Raw genomic sequence first — 27,366 nt, 5'->3', positions numbered from 1 at the left:
ACATGGTAGATGTATAGGTAGGAAATAATTAAATAATGGCTGTATGGTGACATTCTTATGAAGTAGTGATATTTTAGCTGGAGATTTACAGAATTGTTGTTATCTTCATATTATTGAGTTAACTTTGTGCAATATGACTATGTGAGGGAAAAGTCAAGCCCCAGAGGACTCTTTCAATATGCTGTGTCTGTAAGAGCACAGCAGGAGTGTATAGTTTTTATATTTGTGTAATGCAAAATAAAACCCAATGTGGAAGCAGTAGATACGTGATCTTTTGAAGATCGTTATTCTATGTAAAGTTCTTTGTTCACCTTAGTTTTTCAAACTGGCTATCAGAGTGATACAGAGGCATTGCAATATACAAAGCGGTATAACTTTGTATTTGTTCTGTAGGTCAAGCTAAGTTCCTTTTAGCAGCTAGGAACAGATTGTTAAGTAATTTTTTATTTATTTTCAAATCAAACAGTGTATTTCCCTAATAATCACAAGCGATTACATTGCTACCATTTTTTTTTCAAAACAAGAGGAGATCAGCCAACACTATATATTTATCTTAATGTGGAGAGATTACAAGGGAGCACAGATACAGTTGCACACCTAAAACCAATCTTTTTTTTTTCCTCTTTATATTTACAATTTTAGAAGCCTAAGACTTCTCTGTTTCCATTATGAACTTTTCCTTCCCTGGGAAGCAAAATCTTTAATCCTTTTAGACAGCCTCTGAGTTTTGCCAGCCCGTATCTGAGAATTGTTCTGTCTCTGAAAGCAAAGCTTCGGTGAAACAAAAAATATTTCACGAGCACATTCTGTATAAAAAGGATGTTGTACTGGATCCTTCCAGCCTGACACCACCCCTCTCACTTTGTAGTCTGCGGCTGTATTGTCTTGTGTGTGAACACTCTGTGCTGCCAAGTCCTCTCCATTATGGGACTGCTCTGGTTTAACTAGAGTGTTGGAAGATCAAAAGAGATCACTTTATAAAGTTTCATAAAGTTTGTCCTTCTGGGGTGGAGATGTACGTGTGTGTTTTTCAGCTGTGGAATTCAGGAGAACACTCCAAAATTGCCATCAGTAGCTTTGCCCATCTTTTACCTTCCAAACGATAGCCCAATTAAGTAGGCAGCGTGGAGTGGCAGGGGGAAGGTGGATAGTCTTTGCTCTCTTCATGGAGGCTTTCCAAAGGTGCCCAGGTTGTGCCCTTGACTGGAGAAGCAGGCAGCTGAGACTCAAAGCTGCAGTTCCATTTTGTGTAATCATGTGAATCCCAAATGCCTACAAACACATGAATTAATCTCTGCCCTGGGCATGGGACTTAAAAATTGTGAAATATAACTGCAATTTAAAAAGTAAGGTTTCTTTCACTTTATTTGTCTCCCTTACTTTTAAGCCTTCCACTTGGATGTTTTTTAAGCTTTTCCCTGCAACATGGGAGGCTAGGAGTCGATCCAACTTGGTTACATGAAGCCAAGATGTTTGCTGGGCTCCTAAGTCAACCCCTTTCAGGAAAAAAAAAATAAAAATGAGAAATTAATGATAATATTTGCAAAGAGAAATGCTGACTTATTCCCAAATCTGTCACTGATATGGCTAACAGCAAGTCATTAGCTAGACTCCATGGCCCAGAAACTAGTTCTTCTGAAAACTTTCAACCCTAGATATCAGTGTACACTTTTCTAACGTCACGTCATCACATTGCTGTGGTGCTGTGAGGTCCTGCCTAACCCTGCAGATAATTTTTGATCTTGAAGTCTGGGCAAAATTGAAGTGATTCTCCAAGCTCTTTAGTCTATTATGAGATTGTGCACATGCCACATTTAGAATAATTTTGTGAGTTGAGAGAAATGTACAGAAATAGATCCATGCTCCTGAGAAGTTAATTAGACCAATATGGGATCAAGGCTGGAATAATGACTAACATTTATTATCCTTAGCAGCCCCATGAAGCTTCTTTGACTGCTCCCAACAGTTTATCTGGGGAAGAGAGAAAGCCTCTTGACTGATCTGTGTGGTGCTGTCATCTCCTCCTTCATTTAGCTCAAATCTCTTTCTGCACATTCTCATCTTCCCCAGAGAGTTCTAACTCTTCTCACAAGTAGAAGCCCGTGGAGAGGCCCACACCTGCCCCCCACCCTGCATCCCATTTGCAAGTCCCCCCCATGCTTCACTTTGAACAATTAAGTCTGAGCTGCTATGAGGGATATTGTTTTGTCAGTATTGCTGGGTAGATAAAGGGTGTTTCACAGTTGGAACAATATTTTCTTTCAAATATTTGATGTTTATTATTTCACTCTTTAAGCAATATGAGGAGGAAAGGCTGTTTACTTAGAAAGACTTTATGAAGATGCATGAGACACACCGGTGATACATCAAAACAAACCCAGATTAATTTACCAATGTGAACTCTTTGTTTTTAGGTATACAAAAAGAAAACTGAAGCTGCCAAGAAGGAATATCTGAAGCAGTTAGCTGCCTACAGAGCAAGCCTTGTATCCAAGGTAACACATAATGTATATACACATACACATATATATTGTGATGTATTGCAAACCATTTTCAGCATTTATATGGTGCTGAGCACCATAGTATTTAGTGCAAAAGGCCTTGTTTATTATCACCTTAAACTTAGGTTTAAGGTGCAAATGCTTAATAAACACCCTCATCTCTCTATGAAAAGATATGCTTTCCCACCCTTCTGGTCACGGAGACATCACTTCTTCAGGCTGCGTGTATCATTGAAGTCCAAGAGAGGAAGGAGATACTGGTAAAAAGACCTCAATATGACAAATATGTCATGCCAGGCAGTCACTGTTCTACATATAAGTGAAAAAAAATGTATTAAACCAAACCCAAAATGCCTGGGTTTGGTTTTGCGTTTTTTTTTTTAAGTACTGCTTTTTACTTGGCAATCACAGTACAGCAGAAATCAAGCTTAACTGACGTAGCAAATTTTCGTAAGAAAATGTGGATTTCCATTTTACAAGCAATTTGTGTGAGCACAGGCTCTAATACTGGAACACACCAGTGTATTGCCAGTACTCAGCTAGTAGCAACTTTCTAAATTGATTTTATACAAACATTCTTAATGCCCATAATTTTGTAATAGATGCTTTAAAATAGGTAATAGACTTTAAAATATGCAGAAGAATGTGAAAATACTGCACTGGGTAGATGTGGAAAAACAATAGAGCAACTTCATACTCATGCCAATTAGAATCATTTGGCTTGGGTCTGTCAAAATAAATTTAAATATATTTTGTTCTTAAATTAATTTTAGATGTATAGATGGCAGTAGAAAGGACTGGCATATATGACACGGGTAGAACTTTTTGTTTTAGAAGTTTTTGGCCAGTTAGTCATGCACTCTCCTCTACATATCACGTACATTTTTACACATTTTCAGTGGAAAGAATATATGATTATCTGCACAAGGACTTTTCATGCATCTTTCTTCATTATCTTAGTATTTGGTCAGTATTTGTTCTGAGTTTAAAAGTCTGAAATATGGGTGTTACTTTATTAATTTTTGGCGGTTTTCTCTTACGCATTTTAATTTTATAGCTACCATCATAATCCTAATGTGTTCAGTTAAAGTGATGTACAAGCCACCTTTAATTTCTTTCTAAAGGCTGTTTGGTTCTAGAAATACTCATTGCCTTTGGAAAGGGTAGGAGGTGCACACAATGTTTTTTGGAATAGCCTCCTTATTGGCAAAAGATAGGTTCAAAAGCTTAAAATATCCCAATAGGTTTTGAAGAACTGTATGAAGTCAACTTTTGACTTGTGAAAATAACTTGGATATTGTTAATCAGCACATCATGTACTCTTTACATAACACTTTATATAGCTTAATTTTGAAAAGAAATATAAAAAATATGAGCTATTTGGTTTGCTTTGCTTTTTTTAAGGAGAAACTAATATATTATAGCATTTTCTGAGGTTTGTTTAAAAAATAATAAATTATTGATCAGTTCAGTGCATGAAACCATTTCTGCATATATTTAAATGTGTTGTTAGTCAGAGAAGCACTGAAGCATTTTCTTAACTTTTAAACAATTATTGAAATTCTGCCCATAAACTAATGTTTTCCTCTAGTGTGGAAAGTATCAAAATATAAACTTAATGAAGCTGAGTACTAATTGCTTATTCTCATGAACGCACTCAATGAATCCAACAGAGCTGGCATGTAACTAAAGCAAGTCCATTTTGGAATAAGGATGTAAAATATCCAGATGTAATACTATATCAGTATCTTCTAAATTATCATTATTAAATATTTATATGGCACCAGAAGAGTTGTAGTTCTTTAGAGAAGCATACAAGCATGAGGAAATATATATAGTACGTTATTAAGATTCTTTGGAGTCCATCTGGTCTTTTATGTTCCTGTGTTATATTATCATGTATAACAGCTACTTTAAAGTTATTATTATTAAGATTCTAAGACCTCATTCTCAAAAGTTAAAACATGCCAAAAGTGACACACCTTTACCAAAAATGCGTTAATATAATATTAGTGATTTGCTCACATGGTATGTTTTGTATTTTACACTGCACTCTGTGTGTGAGCCACATTTCATACACTTATAATCAGGTGTTCACCCTCAGAGCTCCTGTGCTGTATTTACTGCATGTTGTTTAACTTTACTTCTTTATAGGATTTTCTGTGCTGCTCATCCCAGTAGTGTTTTAGTGGAAAAAAAGAAAAAAAAAAAGGGATGGGGGGGAATTAATCTAATTCATCTTCTCAGTAATAGAGCTGGAAGTTTGTATTTTAATATTTACACACACAAATAAAACGTTATGAAATCAGGTTTTCAGTAATTTTTGGTGTCATGTTTGGGGCATCTAGAACTTTTTTTTTTGCCGTATCTGACCAATATTACACCTTTCATGTACATAGCAGAGCTTCAATGGGTCAGCTGGCTGGCACCTATGAGAGGTTCAGTGATGCTTGTACATCACTTTAACTGAACACATTAGGATTATGATGGTAGCTATACATCACATCAGGACATCCGTGTGCTATCCAAATGTCAGGAGTTACTCAGTTATCAACCTGCCTTCCTCCACCCCGCCCAGAGGGCTCTGCCTGCAGAAAGAGGCAGGCACAGCAGGCAAGGGTTCTGTTCAGGTACCCCAGTCTCCAGCTCAGCAGGTATCTCACACCTCCCAAAACAGCTGCTCTATCAGTTTCCTAACTCTTAAGTACTTTTTTCATTAAGTACTTCCAGTTTTTAAAGGACAAGTGAGTGCAGGGCTTGTAAGTGAGTGTTTGTGCGTGTTCTTCTGCATTTATTTGCAAATCTTCATTTTTCTGAAAAGCAAAGGAATGAGAATATGCCATGTGGTCCAGCTGTGTAAACCAGACTTGGAATTGTCTTTACTGCACCCATCTTGGCTATTAGAGCTACTGGAATAGTCAGAATAGAAGAATGCAGAGAAATGGGTGAATCTCCTTTTGTTAGCCAATTTCTTAGCCTCTGCCTTATAGCAGAATAATGAAATTCAGGAACATTTGTTTCCATCCGCAACTCTGGGATGCAAGTGGAGTATCATGTGGGGATGGTGGACTTCTCCATGATACTCAGCCCTTTGCCCTCTTTGCTCTGCTTTTTTCTCTCCTCTTTCACCAAACCTCTACTTCAGCCAGTCTTCTTTCTAGTCCTTTCACTTGTCCTCAGCATCCTCACTTCTCCTTCATTCACCCATAGCCATGAGTGCATATTGAAGGAAACTCGAGATAGACATGAAGCTACCTGCTCTTCATCATAGAGAGCAACCAGAACTGGGAAAGCCCCCATAGAGGAGTAGTCTCAGCTGCTTTCTCAGATGATACGTGTTTATGAATTTGATTGTCATTTCAAGGGAAGATGAGATACTAATCTTTGAGACAATTTGTCATTGTCTCTCCCAGATTTCAATTCCCTGTTCCATTGCATCTTAAGGAAGTGCACCTGAAATATTTCAAGTCATCTGGTGCTTTCCTCTGGGTGCATTCTTGAAAAAGCTGAGCAATGCCAGTTGGGGTTTGTCGCACACACACAAAGTCACTCAAACACACACCTAGTATGTAGAATTTCAGACTGTGTTACTTGATAAAGTCTTAAATGAAAAGAGTGGAAGTGGGGTAACAGGATTGCCAGCCCACCTCTAGTACATTATTAAATGCTTTAGTGATGTCTTTATAAAATACGACTCCCACCCAGTAAATAAGGTAAACATATGATTGTGTAAATATGCCAGTTATGCACTAATTCTCATTTAATTTATCAGTCTATTTCCTGTATTTTTCTCCTTTTTTATAATGATTGAAATTAATGGGTCTGATATTGAGTTTGTTCATGTGTGTAGGAATTGATATGTAAAGTAAAAAATCACATTACAAAGCATTATATCTTCTGCTATGCAGATTGCCATATTGCCTATAGTACTGACTAAGCCTTTGCATTGTAAACAAGTGTCTTTATATTTGGCCTTAGTTGCAACTTTTAGTACTATTTAGGTCCAGAAATGCAGTCTCTGGTATCTGGTAATTTGTACAGCATTACATAAAATGCTGTGAATTGCAATTTTACTTTTTCATAAAACAAGCACTTTTTCTAGCTTAACCAGCTTTTTTTTCTGGCTGACATTAGAGTTTTTGCTGCATCTCTTAAACATATATATTTAATATAGACATATATGGGTAAATGTTAAATACTTTCATATATTCTTTATGTGCATCTAGCTATGTATATGTATATAATAATATGTATATGTATATGTATATGTATATGTATATGTATATGTATATGTATATGTATATAATAATATATGCATGTTAGGTATTTAACATGCCTAATATATATGTGCATATAGGTAGTACATATATGTATGTTAACTATAGCAATACAAATTTAACTGTTTGAACAGTGAAAGGAAAAAGTAAAAGGAAATTTCTCTTCCGTATTTTTTTCTCTTCAGCTAAATGAATCCTTAATTCTCTCTGTGTAATGGTGCAGCTTCAGGTTTCATGCAGACATATTTTAGCAGCTATGGCTAAAGCTAAAACCTCTCAGCAAGGAAAATATTATTCAAATTCAAAATACTCAAGCATGTTTCAAAACTATGATGTTGTATCTAAGTCAAAGTGGTGTCCTCGCCTGACATTGCAACAAACGCATTGGATATTTTTCGGTTTTGTGGACAGTGCAAATCCCTTGGACACGTAAAATTGCTTCTTGAAGTATATAGTAGACGTAGCTTTCCTACACCAACAACTTGCAATTTACATTTCATTAAAAAAATAAGGTCATATCTAGTAAGACTGGCATTGCCTTAATGTTATTAGCACAGCAATTTGTAACCAGTTTCCAGGTATGCAAAATATTTGTGTTACATGTGCATTATTGCCTATATTGTAAAACAAGTGAACAGCCTAAGGAATTCGAATCTCTTAAGACTGCAGTGAATACACATGCAAAAGTTTGAGCTACTTGTAAAAAGCAAAATGGAGACCATGTTAAAAAAAAAAAAAAGCCAAACTCAAACAGTAACCTTGCTGTTAGTTTTCCATTTTATATGTATGTGTGGTGAGAGCACTTGCCTAACATATGAAAAGGCAAAAAATATGTCAGCTCTCCCCGATCGTGCATCTCCTCACTTCTAAGTGAATGCAGATGTGCAGGTGTGCTCTCTCTGCAATTTGTTTTCTGTAATTCAGTGAATCTCAAATTCTTTTCTGCGTAGTGGCCAAGTTTCAGATGTAGGTGAGCCATGTATCCGAGCTCACTTCTCCCTTAAATAAGCATCTGCTGGGGTTTAGGACATTTCTTTTGGAAATAAAATTCTGAATGTCTCTTGACAGAGTAGATGACTGAACTGTTGTGTTTCCTGATCAGTGCTTTAATCAGTTGGCTGTTGTGTACAAGGGAGCAGCTTCCCTTCTGCTGCTGGCAGAAAGGTACCTCATTTCCACTTTTTGAGACAACAGATTCCTATATTATATCTAGTTTTGGTATATCTTAAAACAGATGTTTTGGTATATCTTAAAACAGTTTAAGTTGTTCTTAGTGAAAGCATCATAGAAAGAATAAATAAAAAATATGGATATGTTTGATGCATGATATTTTTTGTAGCTATTAAAATGCTATAAGACATTTGGCAATATTTCCCTTAAAACAAGTAAAAAAAAAAAAAGGACATGCACATACAGCATTTACTTTTTTCCATTAAACATTACAATCCCTAGCTGGGAAAACTATTATGTAAGAGTTTTTCATCAGATATCTTATGATTTGGTGATACCTCAGTCTTTTGTTCTTTCTGGAGTTATTATGGTATAGTCAGAAATTTTCAAGGAATCATAAACAAAATTATGTATGTGTGTATGTGATGTTAACAGAGTATCTGGTAAGTGAACACGTATATAAAACTCTTTCCAATGTGATAATAAAAAATCAAATGGTCTTCTTGTCTCTCAAGGAAGCCAACTATCTACTGCAGCTGAAAATGTAGAGCAAACTGTATATAAGTTAATGCCATGAATTCAGTTTGAGGCTAGATCATGTGGCAAAAAAGGAGAGATGCTCTCACATAATTTCTGCCAAAAATGGCAGAAATGTCTTAAGCTTAAAAGGAGCCAGATTTTGATCTGGAGAGGAACTGTGTTTGTTTCTGAAGTGAGTTAATAAAACTAGGTTTCGTTATTGGCCTTGTGCTTCCATTTGGGGAAATAAAACACTTGTATCAAATTAAAGTTGCATATCCTTTATCACAAGTACCCAGGTTACATTCATAAAACATCCATTTTTACTTACATACCCTGAATGAATCCATGACAATCCCCTGTAGATGATGACAAAATGTATATTTAGATTTGAAGATGTTCTTCTGAGCCACCTCAGCTAATTATAGATGACAACCCATGGCGTACTCCTTTGTTCTGAAACATCAAGAATGTGTCAAAAAGCTTTCTGAACTCTCTGGAGTCCCAGATGTTGTTATTGCAATAGGTGACTGGAATTAACAAATTACGAAGCATCATTTGCTAAGAGCCTCTTGTGCCTTAGGTAGGAAGGCAGCTGTACTGCGAATATGCATATGAGTTCTCTCTCTACCAGAGTGAATGGAGTTAAGTCAAAGGAATCTCTAAAGGAGTTAAAGAGCTAAGCAGGAAAGAGAAAACACTGCTGGAGAGAAGTGATTCTCTCCTAAACATCCTCACAGGGGTATTAATAAAATGGCTGAGCCCATGTAGACTAGAAGAAGGGATTCTTCTCAAGGTCAGACTTGGGGTTGGAAGTGACCTAAAATGTCAAAAACATTAAAAATGGACAGGATTATGTGAACACGGAAAAGCTGAGAGAAGGAATAAACAATTCAAGATGTTCCTTCCACCAAAGAGACAGCAAAGACAGCAGATGCAAACTTAAGCTTAGGTAAGCTTTGTAGGAGCTGCATAAACATTCAGCCAATTTCCTTCTCTCTCCCGCTTTAATGTCACAGTATTGAAGATAACTCATTTAAAGCTGAGTCAGGCCTGCTTAAGTTTGATCACAGCCTGCACAGCCTGTACCCTCCTGGTACCAGCTTACATCATCACTGCTGTTACCTAAATGTAACCTTCATTTTGGTCATAGAGTCCCAAAATTGTTGAATTCCTCATCATGGCTCAAGGAAGGACACCAGTCCCCAGATGTGCACATGGCACTGACATGAAACGGGACAGTGTGGCAACTATGTAGGTTTCTGACACATATTCAGGTAAAACCCAAATTGAGTTAAACTCTTTCCTAGGCCTTGAAATACTCACATAGTACATGTTCTTTGTCTATGTGGAGAGGATGCCAAAGCTCTGTTTCTCATTTAAAGAGAAGCACCTGTTTCTCATTTAAAATAAAACTATGTTACACCATTTTGGCTGTGTAAAAAAATCTTCTGAGCTTGGAATAGGTTATGTTTAGCCACAAGTAAAGCTGTTTGCATTGACAGAAAGTTTATGCTGCCCATAAGGCTCATGCCTTTGCCCTTGAGAAGGTGCCTCAGGACAGATAGGCATCCAATATTACCAAGAACATTTACTGAATGTTCTGAATGTACTTACTGAGCATTTTATTATAAAGGAGAACTTAATTGCAGATGTTTTTTGATAACGTTTTGTCTGCAAATGACTGAAATTATATTGCTCTAGCTGAAAGGCTGTGATCATTATCTAATTTTGTGAAATCAATAAAATAAGAAAAAAAACCCTTTTTTCATTGTAAGTAGAACAACCATGGTTTCTTTGAGACAACACTGGGTTTTATTTTATTTTATATTGCAAATAGCAATATTAGTTGAGCACTGATTACTAGTACAAGATTATTGCAAAAATATTTATTTAATTCCCATATAAATTCCCATTTATAATGGTATAATATGCTATAGTAGATCAAAATACTGAATATAAAACATGTATACAGTATGTAAAAGGAAGTTGTCCATATACATAGTTGCATATACATATCTATGTGTTCCTACTTGCTGGCAATGTTGCTAACAATAACTGCATTAACATATTACAAAAGTGAAATGAAGTAAGTATCAGCACTTGTAGTTTCTAGGTATGCTTCTGAAGAAACACAGGTCAAAATTAGTGCTCATATTCAGAATGAATCTCAGCTTCTCTTAGCCAGGTCCTACCTGGTTTTCATGAAAACAAAATAGACTTCTAGATGTTAAGACCAAAATAACAGTGTTGGGCTCTGATCCAAACTCCATTTACATTAACAGAAGACTTTCCATTTAATTCAGTAGTTTGAGGATCAGGCTCTTAGAGCACTGCTCTGTTAAAACCTGTCCTTGCTTTACTTTCAATCACATGGATGTTATGTTCCAACAGAAGTGGTGTTAGAAGAACCAACGGTAGCTAGAAGGCAACCACAAGTTAGAAAGAGAATCAAAACCCATGTGTAGGTTTTCAACAGCTGTTTGGTTACCCCAATCTACAGGTAATGGCTTGAAGTGCAACTATAGAGTTCTCGAAGTGGAAGTAACATGATATCCAAAAGGAAGCCAGAGAGATGCAAGGCTGACATCACCAGGCTATTGCAGTTTTCTCTGACACCACTTAGGCTGAGCAGGATGTCTGGACCAAAAACTATTTCTCAGCTGTAGGAGTGGAGTAGATGTTTGGGGGTGAGGGAAATCCCAGTGTCACTTTCCTGTAGGAACTGACATCCTGCCCTGTGCCTGCATTCAGTCCATGATAAGAAGGGCCGGTAGTCCCAGAGCAGTTCTCCTTAGGAAAGAATAGCACAACTGGATGAGCAATGCTTAACCCTTTAATCTAATCTAATTATTGCGTTTGGCAAATAAGCACAAGAAGTTTTGACACATAGTAGTGGAGCAGAAGATGCATGGGAAAACTTGCTTTGCTTTAGAATTGGAAGGACAGGCATGAGTTTTGCATGAAGTAGGAAGAACTGGATTCAGCCCTTCCCATCCCAAACTTTGTGCAAAATTATCAGCTCTCACCAGTTTCTCTGAAGAACATCACTCATCTGTGTCATCACACATTTCCTTGAAAGTATGATACAAGCAGAATAACTTTGTGGACTGCAGGTCATGCACCAAAGCTTTCCATAAGCAGAGCTTGTCAGTACTTTTAATTAATCCATTTATATTCATTATAATAAAAGTTACAGTAGCATTTATTTGGTTTCCTTCCTTTCCCTATTTCTGTTCCAGTTTCATTCTCTTTCTTTCAGGCTTTCAAAATGTTCTTCCCTCTTTTTCTTCATGTTTCAGTAAAACAATAGACCATTGTAGAATAAAAAAAGGTGGTTGTGTGTTGTGTCTGAAGGGCAGTCATACTTTTTCTGTAGCATTCCATTTCCTTAGCCTACCTGCCTTGTCTTCTCCTTCTAGTTTTGTTGGCTTTGGTGGGTTTGTTTGTTTTTTTGTTTTGATTTAGGCAACAGTATTAGATGTTGATGTGAGATGGAGAGGCAGGTCCATAAGAAACCCTACTCCTAATTTATTAAGAACTCAAAAGATTTAGAGTAAGGCTTTGAGCTGAGCTCAAGAACAAATAGAAGCCATTCAAGGAGCATAAAGAGCTATCAAGAAAAGCTAGTTTGTGGTCCTGGAGTCCATTAATTAATGTATGTGTACAACACCAAGTCCTACCATTAATTAATTATAATATTTTGTCACCCTCTAGCGGTGGTTCTACGATACCATTCCACAGTTCTGATAGTAATGATAAACAATGTTCTCATTGCATGTGTAGCAGAAGACCTTATCATATGTAGGAGAAACCAAGCTTCAGCATTTGATGGCCTGTGTGTATAGATTTGTAATTTTGGTCTCCACTGCATGTCTGTAAATGAATGGTATCCTACAACAATGCCATGTAAATGTAAATTGCCTTTGTTGTCTTTGGGCAGATTCATTAACTAAAGTTTTGTTTTGTTTTGTTTTGTTTTTAAAACTATTTCTGTACTATTCTCATTGGATAAGGCAAGAACAAACTGACTGAATTCCAATCTGCGAGGTTAGGGAACGTGACTGTGCACTTGAAGCCCATATTGGCTAATTGAATCCCTTCTTTCTTAATTCCTGGTCTTACCCATAATAAAAGTAATTGTCTAAGACTGTCTGATGCTGTACTGGACAAGTGCAATGCCCACTCAAATCTGTGAAAACAATAATTGTGCCTGAAACAGTATGACGTATGCATCATATACACCTCTTGATGTATTTGACAGTAAAGCAACATAACCAAGCCAAAATATTTGACATCACCCATGCCGTTAGCTTCAACAATACTTAGAAAATCTGGGTTTCTGATCTGGCCTTAGAAAAAATTGAAAGTGCGCTATGTTGGAGCATTTAATGGGTTCATTTGTCAGGATTCGCAGTAACTGATAATATCGATGTGTTTTACACTAATATTGGACAATTTGGTTTCAGATCACATATGATTTAAATCATTCTAAGTAACAGCAAAATACTTGATTTGAAACTGAAGTGTGGTTTTCGCTGGGTCAGGAGGTAGTGCAACATATAAAAAGCTGATTGATAACTTGAGACAGCTGGAACAGTCCCTTTTGATCACTTTGCAGGTGTTCTTCTCAGAGGTAAAGCGACTGTTATTCATCTCTGGCCAGACTGTACAATTCCTCTTAACATAATTTGATATTTCAAGTACTAAATGATCCAAAGTATCTGATATCTGTGTAATGTTATCAGTATGTGCCATGCATTCACCACTTCTGTGTGAACTCAGAATTACCCAATAATTAAATGGCTTTGCCATATCTTTGTTAAAAAGGTGTATGGCAGCACCTTTGTATTCACATACGGTCACTTGTATTTATACAGTATGTATCAGTGTGCCACTAATAGTGCTGCAAAGGCTTTTTGATACCTCCTCATGAGGAGGAACTGTTTAACCAGTCTGCCCTTAGACACTTCAGGAGCGATTATCCCTGCTCAGTCCATATAGAGCCTGCCAGCTACAGCACGGAAAGGCAAGGTGTTTGCATGAGGGGATGTAAAACGTCAAGTTTCTGAAGAAAGAACACAGCATACATCTCCTGTAAATGTGCAAAGAGCCCGCCACACTCAAGAGGAGGGTCCTGAGTATGCCGCTAATTAGCAAACTTTCTTCTGATTCTCTGATATTTTGACAATCCTGGCAGTCTTTGCTACCACACTCATGAGAGTGCCCTAAAAATGCAACTTGGAAGAGATGGGGAAAATATTTCTCATGTCGTCATGAATGTTGGTTCAGTGTTTTAAAAATAATATAAAAAAACTGTTAGATATGGCATCTACTTTCAGATTTTATCATTTACTGTCTGTGGGTTTTTTATGACTGTATCCGAGTCCTGTAAACATGCACATAATACACATTGCACACGTGTACACCCACATGAGAGCAGAGCCAAGCAGATCCACAGAGACAGAGATTTGCATTCATTTTATCATATTCATTTAATTTTCCTTAGTTTACTGGAGAAAACAAGGGGTTTTGCTAATGGAACTGCAGTTATACTTAGCGAAAATGAAGTTATCTTTCTCATCTTTATCATCGCATATAATGAAGTAATTTCAGTAACGTGTGTGTCAGCGGATTGTTGGTGATGGTGCATCCTTCAGAGAGAATACAAATAGACTTTACTGACCCTGGAGTGCTGAGAGTAACATGAAACTTACTCTGACTTGTAAACTGAGCAAACATGACATGGAGGTCACAGAATAAGGGCATATATGCATCTTTCAGCCCTTGTTTTGACAAAGTGACTTCTTTCTCCAGAGGGACATTTCTGCCATTTTTTTCCAGCATGTTTCACCTTTCACTGGCGATAAATCTCAATGTGACTTAACTGCAAATTATGATGCACACCTATACGCTCATGGGAGTTAATTCTTGATTTTTTTTTCATCATTTATTTGAGCACATAGAGTTAGCACTCAGAAGATCTGAGAAAACAAACTCACAATTGATTTTAAATCAAATGTAAAAAGTTAAAATATTAGAATAGAGTATTATTAAAATTGACATTCGTTAATGGATTTTTTGTATTACTAGCAGCTTTAAGAAATCAGGGTAGACCATAACATTTTTGAAAATCTGTGCATTTTCTAATATTCTATGCAGTATTCTTCCAACTCTGGTTAGATAGTTTCCCTGTGTCTGATGCAGTCTAACATTTACAGAGACATCAGTTTTAAGCAGAATTTTCAGAATTTATTAACTGGATTAACACTGGAAGTTTTGCTGGAAGTCAAATTGTTCAGAATATTGTTATTTTTCTGCATGCATGGCTCATGCAACATATTTGGTACAGGTGCGGATAGCATCCCAGCATGGAATACTTCAAAATAAAGGTATTGGCACAACAACTAGCATATTTATTCAGTGCAGCAGAACTGTGGATGGAGCTTAGCCTCTTCACCATGTTAGCTAACTGATGCAGCTCTATTAGCACCTCTCAATATCTATGGTAAAGGGCATTGAAATTTTTATCCCTGTTTTGCAGATGGGAAAATGAGGCATGGAGCAGGGAAATTACATATTAAAGATCATTGCAGACTTCTGCTGAGACAGACCCTCCTGAATCTGTTTTCAACTAAGCCATCAAATTTTATGACAATAGTAATGACTTCTGATGTGAATAACTGTGATAGGCTTGGTTGTCTTTGTCATGTAGATTATTAGGTCAGTCATGCCAGTTCCAAGTTTGGAAAAAGCAAAATATCAGGCTAGACGAGGAAGCAGAGCAGCTAAATTATTTTTTTTACAACACTGAAGAAAAATGTGTAAAGTAAAAGGAATTAATTCTTTTTCTAGTATAATAACTGAGCTCCGTGTCAAGGACAATTTGATGGTCTAGATATGTATTTTCTCATGGTGAGATGCTTAAAGAGACTTCAGGAGGGGAGAAGAGCAGTTTGTTGTAGCTTCTAGGTGTCATCTGGTTTTTGTTTTTCTCAACAGAGCTACAGTGAACCCGTTGATGTTAAAGCCTCCCCACAACCTCAGATGATGAATTCAAAGCAGTCGGTGTTTCATGGGCCTGCCCAGGCTCACTCTGCACTGTACCTCAGTTCCCACTACCACCAACAACCAGGAATGAATCCTCACATCACTGCCATGCATGCCAACATCCCCAGGAACATAGCGCCCAAGCCCAACAACCAAATGCCTGTGACTGTTTCCATAGCAAACATGGCTGTGTCCCCACCGCCGCCTCTTCAGATCAGTCCCCCTCTGCACCAGCATCTCAACATCCAGCAACACCAGCCGATTTCAATGCAGCAGTCCATTGGAAACCAGCTACCGATGCAGGTCCAGCCTGCTTTACATTCACCTACAATGCAGCAAGTAAGTTTGAGCTTTTCAGTTGTCTGGGGAGCTAGGGTTTTTTGAGATAAAAAGTCATCCAGAAGTTTACACAGCAAGGGAGGTTCAGAGCGATGGATTAGCTTTAGCTTTTCAGTGTTCCAAAACTGCAGAAATATGGTCTGAGGGCTTAGTCTTTCAAAGATGAGAAGAAATGAATCAGTACCTAGATCACGGGGAATTAATTGGACCTGTTTGTGCTAGCAACAATTTTCATCATGTTCTTGTGAACGCCAGCTGTGTCTCTCCCTCAAATTCAGGAGGTATCCTTTAAACAGAAGTGTGTCCATGGATCCATCTGCAAATCTGGGAGTACCTTGAAATAAAAGTGAAATGTTAAGTCTTCAGGAGACACATTTTTACAAACAAAAGGCAGACATATAGAAAAAGATACGAAGGTAGCATGTGCTGTTATCCTTGTGCTACCTGTGATGTGGAACAGTCAGAGGGAACATGAAGCAATGCAGATTGTGATAAACATGCTAGATTAAGTGAACACAAGTATGTTAGTTTATGCTGCATTCATAACTTCATTTTGCTAAATAGACATACTTATTTTTACTGGAAAAAGGTGGGCTGTCCCCAGTATCCCAGTGGGGTGGCTTTTTTTTTTTTCATTCTCGATATTTTGGATAGTTGATTCTGAATACATTTCCTAGGAGTTCTGACTGAATACAGAACTAACATACTATTGTGACTTTGGGGCCCAGGCCTGTGGAGGGTTACAGCAGATTAACTTTATTGATTTCATGAGAGAAAATTTCCTTTTGTGTTCGATGAGATCTGACTATCAATAATAAGATCTTGCTTTGCAAAGTGGCATCTGAATGATTTTTTTTTTTTAATGGAGTTGCAAGAATCTACAAAATTTGTATACACAAAACTTGTCAGTTCTGGTTGATAATACATAGTCATGAACTTGCTACATGCTTTGAATATCTGTATAAATTCACCTTTCCTAACAAGGCATTTGCATTTGCTTTCCAAGCCAGAAACATTTTATCTGAAGATTGGTCTTTAGAGATGGGAATACCTAAACACAAAACATAGCTTCTATCTGAGAGACCAATTTAACAGGAGAAGGAATTTTCCAAAGCAGGACAAAACCAACAACAACAACAACAAAAACACACACACAAAACAAATAAACAAACAAAAATAATTTAAAGCAATCTGGACTGATAAATTTAGTTGTTCAGAAGGTAAACCAAAGTGTGCTCAGTACGATCCTGATTTTTTCAGAGATTTTGATCTTAGTCTCAGGAGTGATTTGGAGTAGTCATGCAAGAAGGAAAATTTTTAAAATGTTTACAACTTTTTCCTAGTCCAGTTTATTTTTCAACAGGCTTATGACCACACAAATGTGGAGTCTGTTAGTCTGTTGCTGTTGTGCATTCCTGAAGATTTTCCTATTAGTTAGAAACCCAGTGCCCTGGTGTGAGTGTCCTGGGAGAGACCACGTTCAAGTCTCAGAAAAACTCAGGGGAAAACCTGGGCTTATAATGATACTTCTGAGTTTCACTCAAGGTGATATGTGGTTTTCCCTACTACACTGCCAAATGCTACACTGCCAGTCTTAACTACATTTCTCTTTAAGCACTGTGGAACATCTACAAGCCAGTTTATATTTCTTACACTCCTACTTTTGTTTCAAAGTAATACAACTTTTGAGCTGTGGTGGTTTGACCGCATCTAGCAACTATGATCATGCAGCTGCTCGATCCCGGTCCCCCCACAAAGTGAGATGGGGAGAGTTGAAAAAGAAGGGAGAAACTCGTGAGTTGAAATATGACCAGTTTAATAAGACAGCAAAAGAAGAGAAGAAAAAGAAGGAAGAAGAAGAAGAAGAAGAGAAGAAGAAAAGAAGAAAAATTTGGTGATGCAGAATGCATTTGCTCATGAGCACCAGTCCTATAGAGCCAGTCCCAGAAGAGCAGATATCCAGACAAGAGTTTGCTCTCAAACATGATCACACTGAACAGCCAGTCTCAGAAAAAAAAAAAAAAAAAAAGCCATTTCCAGCTATATATAGAGCATGACGCTAATGATAGGGTAGATCTCATTGGTCAGCCTGGATGCCAGTCTAGGTGCTATGTGCACCCACAGATGAAAATTTCTGTATTCAAACAGACACTTGTGCATCTTTCTGAGCATCCTCCCCATCTCCAGCCTGTTGTATTGTGCTGCTTCCGGTGGAGAGTGATAAGACCAAGGATTCCCTCCCTCGCAAATATGCCCCATCCTTGTTAAGGAGGCCTTTTAAGTAGCCTTTCTGGAAGCATCTCCTTCCCTGCTTAAAATCCTTCACCCAATATTGGGTGAGGTGGTGAGTCCCTTTAAAATCTCTGTCCCACTTCAGTTCACAGGTAGAGCAAGCAAAACTAGATTCTTAATGTCTAGTAACAAATGGCTCCAAGTGTATGAATAACAAAGAAGCAGAAGATTAATGTATGTCACATTTTATTTTTTATTTTTTTTAAAATAACTCATTTTAGTCTACTTTAAGATATTCCTTCTCCTTTAGAAAATAAACGTATACAGCAAGATGATTGCATATCCTACCCAAAATAATAGCCTCATTTTTTCTGGTATAAATATTATATACAGTAAACTCATGGACATGCTGTGTTTGTCCAGATTTCTTCCTCTCTTTTGTTAAGCTTTGCCTTCGAATGAGGTCAAGAGAAAAAAAAAATCATTAATATCTGTCAACTTCCTTTATAACCTTAAGGAAAAATCTTTGTATGATATCACACAGACAGATTTTCAATTTCCTTGTGTAATAAACAGATGCTTTAGGATTTGGATGTAATTTAAAGGTTTAAAATATCACATTGAGATTGATGAATAAATCAGTTGTGAAGACAAAAACATTGATGCCTGTTGAAAATACCTCTCCAGACAGGCAGGAAATGAAATTAGTTCCCAGTAAAGTGTGGAGATGAGGATCACTGTTTGGTTCTGCTGCAGGCTTTTTAGGACTTGCTACAGTGGCACAACAAAACTGCTAGGGCTACAGAAATCTAATTAAAGAGCAAATGTCCCTCCTGACATCAAATTAATCTTTATCAAGTTCCTTATTTTTATTTCAATCTGGAACAAGAAAATGAAATTTAAAATTCTAGGCATGTTGCAAAACAGTTGGTGATTTTCTCTTGAGCATTACAATGCAAAAACACTCAGCATTGTTTAATTAGACCTCAAAGCACTCATTTTCAGAGCACTTTTTATTTCATCATTGTTTGTTAAAGGTTTGCATAAATAATACACAAATATTTACTACAAGCCTGGTACAAGGCTGTCTCCCTCTGTTGTACAGATCTATATTTCCAGAGCTTTTTCTGTTAATGAAAAAGCCAAAGTCATTTTTGTTTATATTTTAAACATTGCCATACTTTATCAGTCCTTAATGTTGAGTTCAGGTTTATTAAATTACTTTTGCCTTAAGAAGCATGCTTTCCAACACCCACCTTGCTGGTATTCCAGTAGCCCTCAGTCCCAGTGGGATCTCTGAGCTGTGGCAGCTCAGCTGCTTCTGGAGCTGGACCCTGGCTCAGATACCTCTGCACCATGTTAAAATTTATCACGTGAGCATGTCCTAAAAACCAGGCCCCCATCCCAGGCAGTTATAAACTAAACAGACTTGCCAGGTGCAAGATGAAAGTGTTGTTACCCCTTATTTTGCAGATAGGAGAATTAAGTTCAGTTCTGTGGTCCCAGCCTTAACATGAGAGGTACCAACTCAGTCCAAGCACAAATGCACGTGTGCTTCCCTGGAGGAGAGCCTAAGCAATTTGGCTGTGGTCACACAGAAAGCCTGAGACAATTTAAGTCCCCACCCAGTTCCAAGCCAGCATTTAAACCACAGAACATCCTCCCATATCTAAGCTATTTATTTGTCCTAAATCCAGGAGAAATGGAAAGGATATTGCATTGATGGGCTGTTCCTCTGACTTGGAGGAACTGTCTCTTCTTGCTGCATGAGTATTTGAATCTCTGTACCTGCTCACTTGTGTGCTCCACTTCAGCACTGCTGGAGGTACTGGCCCCATGCAGTGTTTTTCTTGTATATATGATTGTTTCATGAAGACTGATAAGAGATAGCTCAGGGGCTTTGCTATGAAAGGTGAACCTGCGTGCCTGAGGGTAGAATGTGTTTCTGTGGTTAGTTTCCTCTTGCAGCTAAATTATAAAGTCCCTTATGGGTGATGTTTTGTATAAAAATGAAGACATTCATATTCAAAACCAATTTTTCTGCTTTCTAATTACACAAAACTCCAATTAAAGTCATTGGGAAGTCTGCTCGATTACGGTTTCCTTTGGATTCGTTGCAGACATGGGAGTTGTTTATGCAGCCTGATGTGCAGGTTTAGAGCCTGGTGAAAAGGCTGTGTACAGAACATGGGGTTTACAGTCACCATGGGTGGGTTTTGTTTTACCTTATTAGCAGGGTGGTATGTGTTATATGACAGCTATGTGCTGAATTCAGTTCATGAACTTGCCCGCTGCTAATGGACTGTTTCTTGGAGTCATCAGGGACAAAGTGAGGCTTTAGAGAGCATTTTAAGGTACTGAGGTGTGACTTGGGATATTCTCCATATGGAACAGATTATGGAAGAAAGTTACACTCGTTTACGGCCTAGGTGGAAATCCATGGTCAGGATGAGTGGAGTGAGGTGACAGTGTATGTGAGAGGCACAACGGGGCAGAGCACTTGCAGGACCTCTGTTGGGGGGCTGGAGTATGAGGCATCAAGAAAGAGGGATGTGAAGACTGAAGTGGTGTTTTGTATTTGAAGGAAGCTCATTTCTGGGGACGGAGGGGGCCAGGCAGAAACTGAGAATACTTATTTACCTTGATTAAGGGTAGCGTGGCTGAGCTGTTAAACCCTCAGGGGGAAAAACAAACAAACAAAAACACACACACACAAACACCATCAACAAACAAACAAAAGCGACAACGACAAAAAAACCTGCATCTCAAAATTCCTGTCTTAATGAAGACTGTGTATATGAAGCTATCACACATAATCCAGAAGAATCTAAAACTAAAAGCTATGAGCTTTAATCCTTTCTATTCTGTATGTGGACTTTGGCCCAAAGAAGTGGATTTTTAAACTAGATATTTTGGTTCAGTTAACTTAAGTGAAAGGAAGGAGTTTGGTCTAGTTTGTTTTCAGCAGATATAAATTGCTTTTGTACAGCATTCCCATACTTTCACCCAATGTAGTTCTTCTAACTTTACAGAAATGTCATGTACATTTATACAGGGTAAACCTGATACACTAGCCTCAAAATTTCAATTGTTCTCTTTCTTTTGAAACACAGCATTTAAACATCATTGTATATCAAAAGAGCTAAAAATTATTATGACTTTTCATACGACAGATGTTTCAGGAAGCAGGTTCGATGTCTCTTTGTAACTTCCACTTTTTTTTCCTTGTCTTCTTGGTTTCAAAAAGCAAGTTATTCTGTGCTACTTTCACTACATTAGTCCATCAACTGTTAAAAAGCTTTGGTTGAATTTCTGTTTAGTTGAGAGAGAAGTACAAATAAAAGAAGCAGCAGATGGTCCCTTTGTGACTGAATGAAGAAAAAGGGTTTTGAGAACAATATGTGAATAGGTGTAGTCTAATAAAACAGTCAGCCACCTGCTGCCTACATCCCTCAAAAAGATTCTGTTGCATATTCTGGGAATTAACGACTTGTGTGTGTCCTTAGGTTTAATCTAAATGGAAGCTCTAAGGAGCAAACAGACCTTTTTGCCCCAGTGTTGATTGAGTTGTTCTCTTGGTTTTGAATGGTTTCTGCTCTCTCCCTTTTAGTTCCATCCTGTGACTGTGTAATAGCTAACGACATTTTGGCAGTGTTTAATTTCTCAAATCAAAGAAAGATTTTAAAACGTAGAAAGCACATACACATTTTTTTCCCATTTTAAGTTTGATAATGTAAAATACAGCTTGGAAATAAGTATTCTACCGTTTTATAGTACACACCGTTTGGGGTTTTTTTAAATGCACACAACCTGTTGCTTGGTTTCTGTACACAGTAATGTGCTGGCTTTCTCCTCTAGGGATTTACTCTTCAGCCTGATTATCAGAATATCATCAATCCAACATCAACAGCTGCACAAGTTGTTACCCAAGCAATGGAGTATGTTCGTTCAGGGTGCAGAAATCCTCCAGCACAGACTGTGGACTGGAATAATGACTACTGCAGTAATGGGTAAGCAGCCAGTGAATGCCACCTTGTGTTGAGCAACATTCATGACACAAGTGTCTGATAAGAGAATTTGGAAACAGCTTTGTTGCCTGTTTCCCTACAGTATTTCAGAAGTGCATCTGCCATAGTACTGTATTTATTCAGCAGTTAGACTGTTGTGGGAGAACAAGTTTTCATTACATACATTTATTAGACACTGTTGTCACCTTATCACAGCACAAACACTTTGATCTTATAGAACTTCAGTTCCTTAGAAAATCAGAACTGAAATCTTAGGGAGAGGGTGTAGGAAAGAAGTGTTAAGATCACTGCCTCCTACCTGAGAAGCAGGTATTTCAAAAAGATGGACCCAATTTGAAATTTGCTTCAATTTGAAATTGGTCTATCTTTTTGAAACACACTGTATTTTCTCCAAGTGCTCCAATGCTGAGGAGAGCTTGCCAGTGAAAACAACTAGTTTGAGTCATGAAAACCCACATCGGTGAGATGCAGGGGTGATGCATGGGATACAAGATATGTGAAAGAGAATGGCATGAAAATCACATGACTGTAACACCATAATTGTAGGAGCTCTGTGCCCCTACCGTAAGGTTAGTAGCCCCTTCAAAATCTCAGGTCCTCTGCAGCATGGTTTTTGTGAAGCCATGTTACAGTCCCAGCAACTGTCTGGAAACATCTAAGACTCTGAACAGAAGGTATCTTTTGAGTTTTAAACTGTAGATGTTGTGCCTTGTAAAGATGCCTCACCTTGTACTTGACTTGAATTTCCAAAGCAGAGGCAGATACAAGCTCTTGGTTGCTATTTGGTGTCAAATCCTGCCCAGACAAACAATCACAAAGTAGAACTAAAGACCAGTTTCACCCATTACATTTACTGAAATTGAGAATTTCACTTGCATTATAATTTTAAAATAGTTTTGGATCTCAAACTCGAACTGAACAAAGATCTTTTTCTGGCCACTGGTTCAGGATAACACCTTGACTGGAACCTGTGAACACTGAGTCAGACTTTAACTAGTCTGCACAGCAGCGTCACTTTCCCTCATACCTATTACCATTGCCCTATGATTTGCCCGCTTGTTCAGCAGAAGGGTCTCACTTCTGTGCTGGTACCACCATAATGTCTTGCTCTGCATTGCAGGCCCTTGTAGGAGCCGACCCAGCCCACAGACCGACCTTCATATGCACTTAAATTGAGCTCCGAATAGACTGTCCTCTATCAAACAGTCCATAGCCACCTGTAGCTTTGACTCCTAGTCTCTTCTGAAAAAAGCAATGTGCCATCATTGCCAGCAGTGCCCCCTCTGTGCCCACCAGGCATACCTTTCCATCAGCAGAAGCTTCTTCTGAGCAGACCCTGTGTATACCCTGGGTCGCTATGCCTTTATGAATATCTGTGCATGGATTTGACCTATTTCTGCCATAGCATTGGCACAAGTTATCAGTGCACTGTAGCTCGCTCTTTCCTGCCCCCAGACTCCAAACCAAGTAAACTGTGAAGCTGTGGAACAACAAAACTGGTGCCTGGGTTTTGGCAAGGAAGCAGAAGATTGAGAGCAAAGCCTGTCTCCCAGAAAATCTCTGCAGTGTGAACCAAGCCCCATCAGTGTTGCTGCTTCTACTTTAAATGATATGTTTTTTCTGAACTGTACAGAGTGTTCCAAATTAGAAACTGGTAAATGGCTCCTTTTTGATCTGAGCTGGTATGCTTCAGCTGAAGCTAAAACCCAGCAATAACTGAATGTAAAAGTGTGCTAGACACAGTGCATTGGTGGAAAATCTCCTGTAGAGTCTGGTGTCCAGTAGAGTTGGTCAGGTTGGCTTTGCCAGAAGCATGTGGTGTTCCCTTGCACACATTTCCATGAACCTGCCAACCCAACATGTTTTGGCTATGTCTGTGCTAGCAAATAAGATAGCCCAGAGGTATCAGTGGCTGCCACCCATGTTCCTGTAACTGAGCTCTCCTGCCCTCTAGGGACAGCGGCCACATCAATAACAGGTGTTTATGGAATATTGTTCTGAGGCGTGTGCTAAACCCTCAGCTGTACTTAGGTGGTTTGTGAGAGAGGGGTAGTCAGTGCTACCAACCCAGTAGTGGAGGTGATTCCAAACCAGGGCTTCAACCCATGTCCCTGTCCTGTTTAGTTTAGAGCCAGATGTGGTCTCCAGGTTGCTACATACCACCATGGGTTTTTCTTATTATTACCATGGTAATGCAGTCATGCTTCAGTGATATGCTTGGAATTAATGACATGCAGCAGGGTTGAGGGTGGGTTGTTTTTTGGTGGTGTTTTGGGGTGGTTTTTTTTAAGAATAGGACTAAAAAATTGTCAAATTTTTAAAAAATCACATTTGTTCTTTTTCTCTTTGAATAGGGGCATGCAGAGGGACAAAGCACTCTACCTTACCTGAAAATCTGAAGCACCTCTCCTTTCCACTGAGGAATGCAGGGAAGTCTTTTCATCATGGATTGCTTTATGCAGTCAAGGCAGTTCTGCATTTTATTAGGATATACAAGTTGCTAAGCACTTAGGACTATTTGAGCTTGTGGGTCAGCCACTCTGGAAAAAATAGTCTTGCTTCTTTCTTTTTCTTTCCCGCCCCCCCCCTCCATTTTTCTCTTTCTTTCTCCTTTCTACTCCCACCCTGAGATCCTATAACGGACGTTGCTTTTTTTCTTCCCTGAAGGAAACTTGGACCATTCAGATTTTATGTTGGTTTTTGCTGTGAAGTGCTGCGATAGTAACTGCCTTAGCAACTGTAGATGTCTCGGATAAAAGTCCTGGATTTTCCATTGGTTTTTCATAATGGGTGTTTATATGAAACTACTAAAGACTTTTTAAATGGCTTGATGTAGCAGTCATAGCAAGTTTGTAAATAGCATCTATGTTACACTCTCCTAGAGTATAAAATGTGAATGTTTTTGTAGCTAATTGTAATTGAAACTGGCTCATTCCAGTTTATCGATTTCACAATAAGGGTTAAATTGGCAAACATTCATATTTTTACTTCATTTTAAACAACTGACTAATAGTTCTATATTTTCAAAGTATTTGGAGAAAAAAAAAGTAAAATATTCCCAAATGATAGTAATTGAAAATATTGGCTTTGTCTCATGAACTAAACACAAAAAAATAGGAAAAAAAATGATGTTGATAAAGAGCAAACGCATTTATTTTGTACTGCCTAAAAACGCTTCTTTTTTTAAAAGAAAAACACTTTATGTGTACTGATTAGTAACATCATTTAAGTCCTTTTATGTATAAAACTGCGAAATGCTTACCTGATATTTTATTAGATGCAGAAACAGATTGGAGACAGCTAAATTATAACCTTTACATATGGCTATGTATTATTGTTTCTTCATACTGTGTCTGTATTTAATCTTTTTTATGGAACCTGTTGCGCCTATTTATGAAATAATAAATATAGGTGTTTGTAAGTAAATTTGTTAGCATTTTAAAGAGATTTCTTTGATGCTTTAACTTTTGCTGGCACAAATTGTTCACAACTGATGTAAATACTTTATTTAGTTTTTACAGTGACATATGTAACACCAAACCTGCTTTATCGGCAGAAAATGAAGGTAACCAATACTTATTTCTGTATTTCTTTGGTTGTTAAGGAAAATAAAATATTTTAAGTAATTCCCTTTTTAAAGCATTGTAGCAAGAAGTTGCCCAAAACTAAGACCTGAGCCAACAAAACTAACTGAATAAAAGCGCATAGTGCTGCTTCTTGAAACTTTATCAGTTTTGGTTGGTTAGTCAAGTGGAATAAAAATATTACCGACAGAAATATTACCAAATATGCTTCAGCCATTTTATTATGCATGAAAAGGGTCCTACAGAGTTTTAGGGAGTATATCACAAATACATCCTAAGATCAAAGGTAAGTTCAACAGCCACAGGGAAAGGGATAAAAAAAATAGAATAAAAAAGGTATTTTGTCAATATTTTGGATCAAGGATCTTTCTGAAGGATTTCATCCTAGATGCCTGTCCAGTTAATGGAGAGTACCACTGATTTGTATTTTCTATGTGAAATAAAGAAAGCAACTCAGATAAAACACACATTATGCAATGCCATTGATTTAAAAAAAAAAAAAGCTAGAATCAAAGGTATGCTTGCTTTGGAATTATTTCAGGCAATGTACAATCGAAATCACTTGGCATGTAATAACTAATAAATAATGCAGATCAGATGTGATTACTCAAATGACTGTAGCTGAGAGCTCTAATTTTCCTGTCTTGAAACTGTATGAGAACTTGTGATTAAATTCACAGTTTATTGTTTGTCTGTTTAGTACTTTAGAAATATACCAGCACTACTAATTACCCAATGTCTTCTATTTATTATATTATAGTAAACTACATTTTCCACTCATATTAATTCTGAAGTGAGAAGATAATTACTGGGGATGAGAAAAATCAGCTTTGATTTTGACAGGCAGTTTTCCTTTTTCTTTTACAGAAAAGAACTGTGTTATCTCCATTTCTTTTAGAGCAGGTGCGCAGTCACATAAAGTTGTTAATTTCGGTATCCAAGCAGAGTTCAAAATACAAGAAAACTTTAATGTAAATAAATTAAAAAAATACATCATGAATAAAATACTTATTCTGTATGAAACTCTGGCTAGTTGGTGTCTCTCCATCTGTAAGAAGGGAAACCTGCGGTGTGTTTATTGTACAGCACCTTACCTGTCCGGTGCTCTGAGTGTGGTTTTGTGCCTGGGCTCTGTTCAGATGGGGCAGCTATGGTGGAAGAGCAGCAGTTTTGGCCAGGGTTGTATTGAAACCACTTCCTTCCAAAGGAAAGATCCAACTTCAATGTGTAAATGTCAGTTTGTTGTGTCTGACCTTGGAGAAGAACAATGGTTGCTGGCCAAGGACAATCTGCTGTTTGTTTTCAGCTGTGTATTGACAGATACGCGTGGTCAAAAGATGGAGCTGAGGTTGAGATCCTTTTGGAAGCAGGTTAAACTCCTCTGGAGTTCATGAAGATGGGCCCTGTCCTTCGGTGAAGCACTGTGGCTGTGGCACCACAGTAACACATATACCCAAGTCACTGGTTGTGAGTCACCATCTGTCGTAATAAGGATAACGAGAAAGCACACAGGAACAAAACAGCCTACACACTGAAGCAACACAGTAACAGCAAGTAAATATGACAAAGATATCTGACAAGGTGACAGAAACCAAGGGAAATAATGTCTTCTCTTAATTGAAATCAATATTTTTTTAAATTATTTTTAAAAAATGGTAGGCAAAAT

General features: G+C 37.8%; 1 protein-coding gene across 4 annotated transcripts in view; it reads left to right on the top strand.

Annotated features, from left to right (window-relative positions):
• The window catches only part of TOX (thymocyte selection associated high mobility group box), a 217,646-nt gene extending 190,923 nt beyond the window's left edge, over positions 1–26,723 (top strand). For all 4 annotated transcript variants that reach the window (XM_005506487.4, XM_065053618.1, XM_021292927.2 and 1 more), the window contains 4 exons: positions 2,415–2,495; positions 15,470–15,856; positions 21,947–22,098; positions 24,471–26,723. In XM_005506487.4, the coding sequence (XP_005506544.1) occupies positions 2,415–2,495; positions 15,470–15,856; positions 21,947–22,098; positions 24,471–24,507 (657 nt within the window). In that variant the 3' untranslated portion in view covers positions 24,508–26,723. The remainder of the gene's footprint in view (positions 1–2,414; positions 2,496–15,469; positions 15,857–21,946; positions 22,099–24,470) is intronic.
• The last annotated feature ends 643 nt before the right edge of the window (positions 26,724–27,366 follow it).

The sequence above is a fragment of the Columba livia genome, chromosome 2 (genome assembly GCF_036013475.1).
Source record: "Columba livia isolate bColLiv1 breed racing homer chromosome 2, bColLiv1.pat.W.v2, whole genome shotgun sequence".
NCBI lineage: Eukaryota > Metazoa > Chordata > Aves > Columbiformes > Columbidae > Columba > Columba livia.
This window is presented reverse-complemented; position numbering and strand designations above follow the sequence as displayed.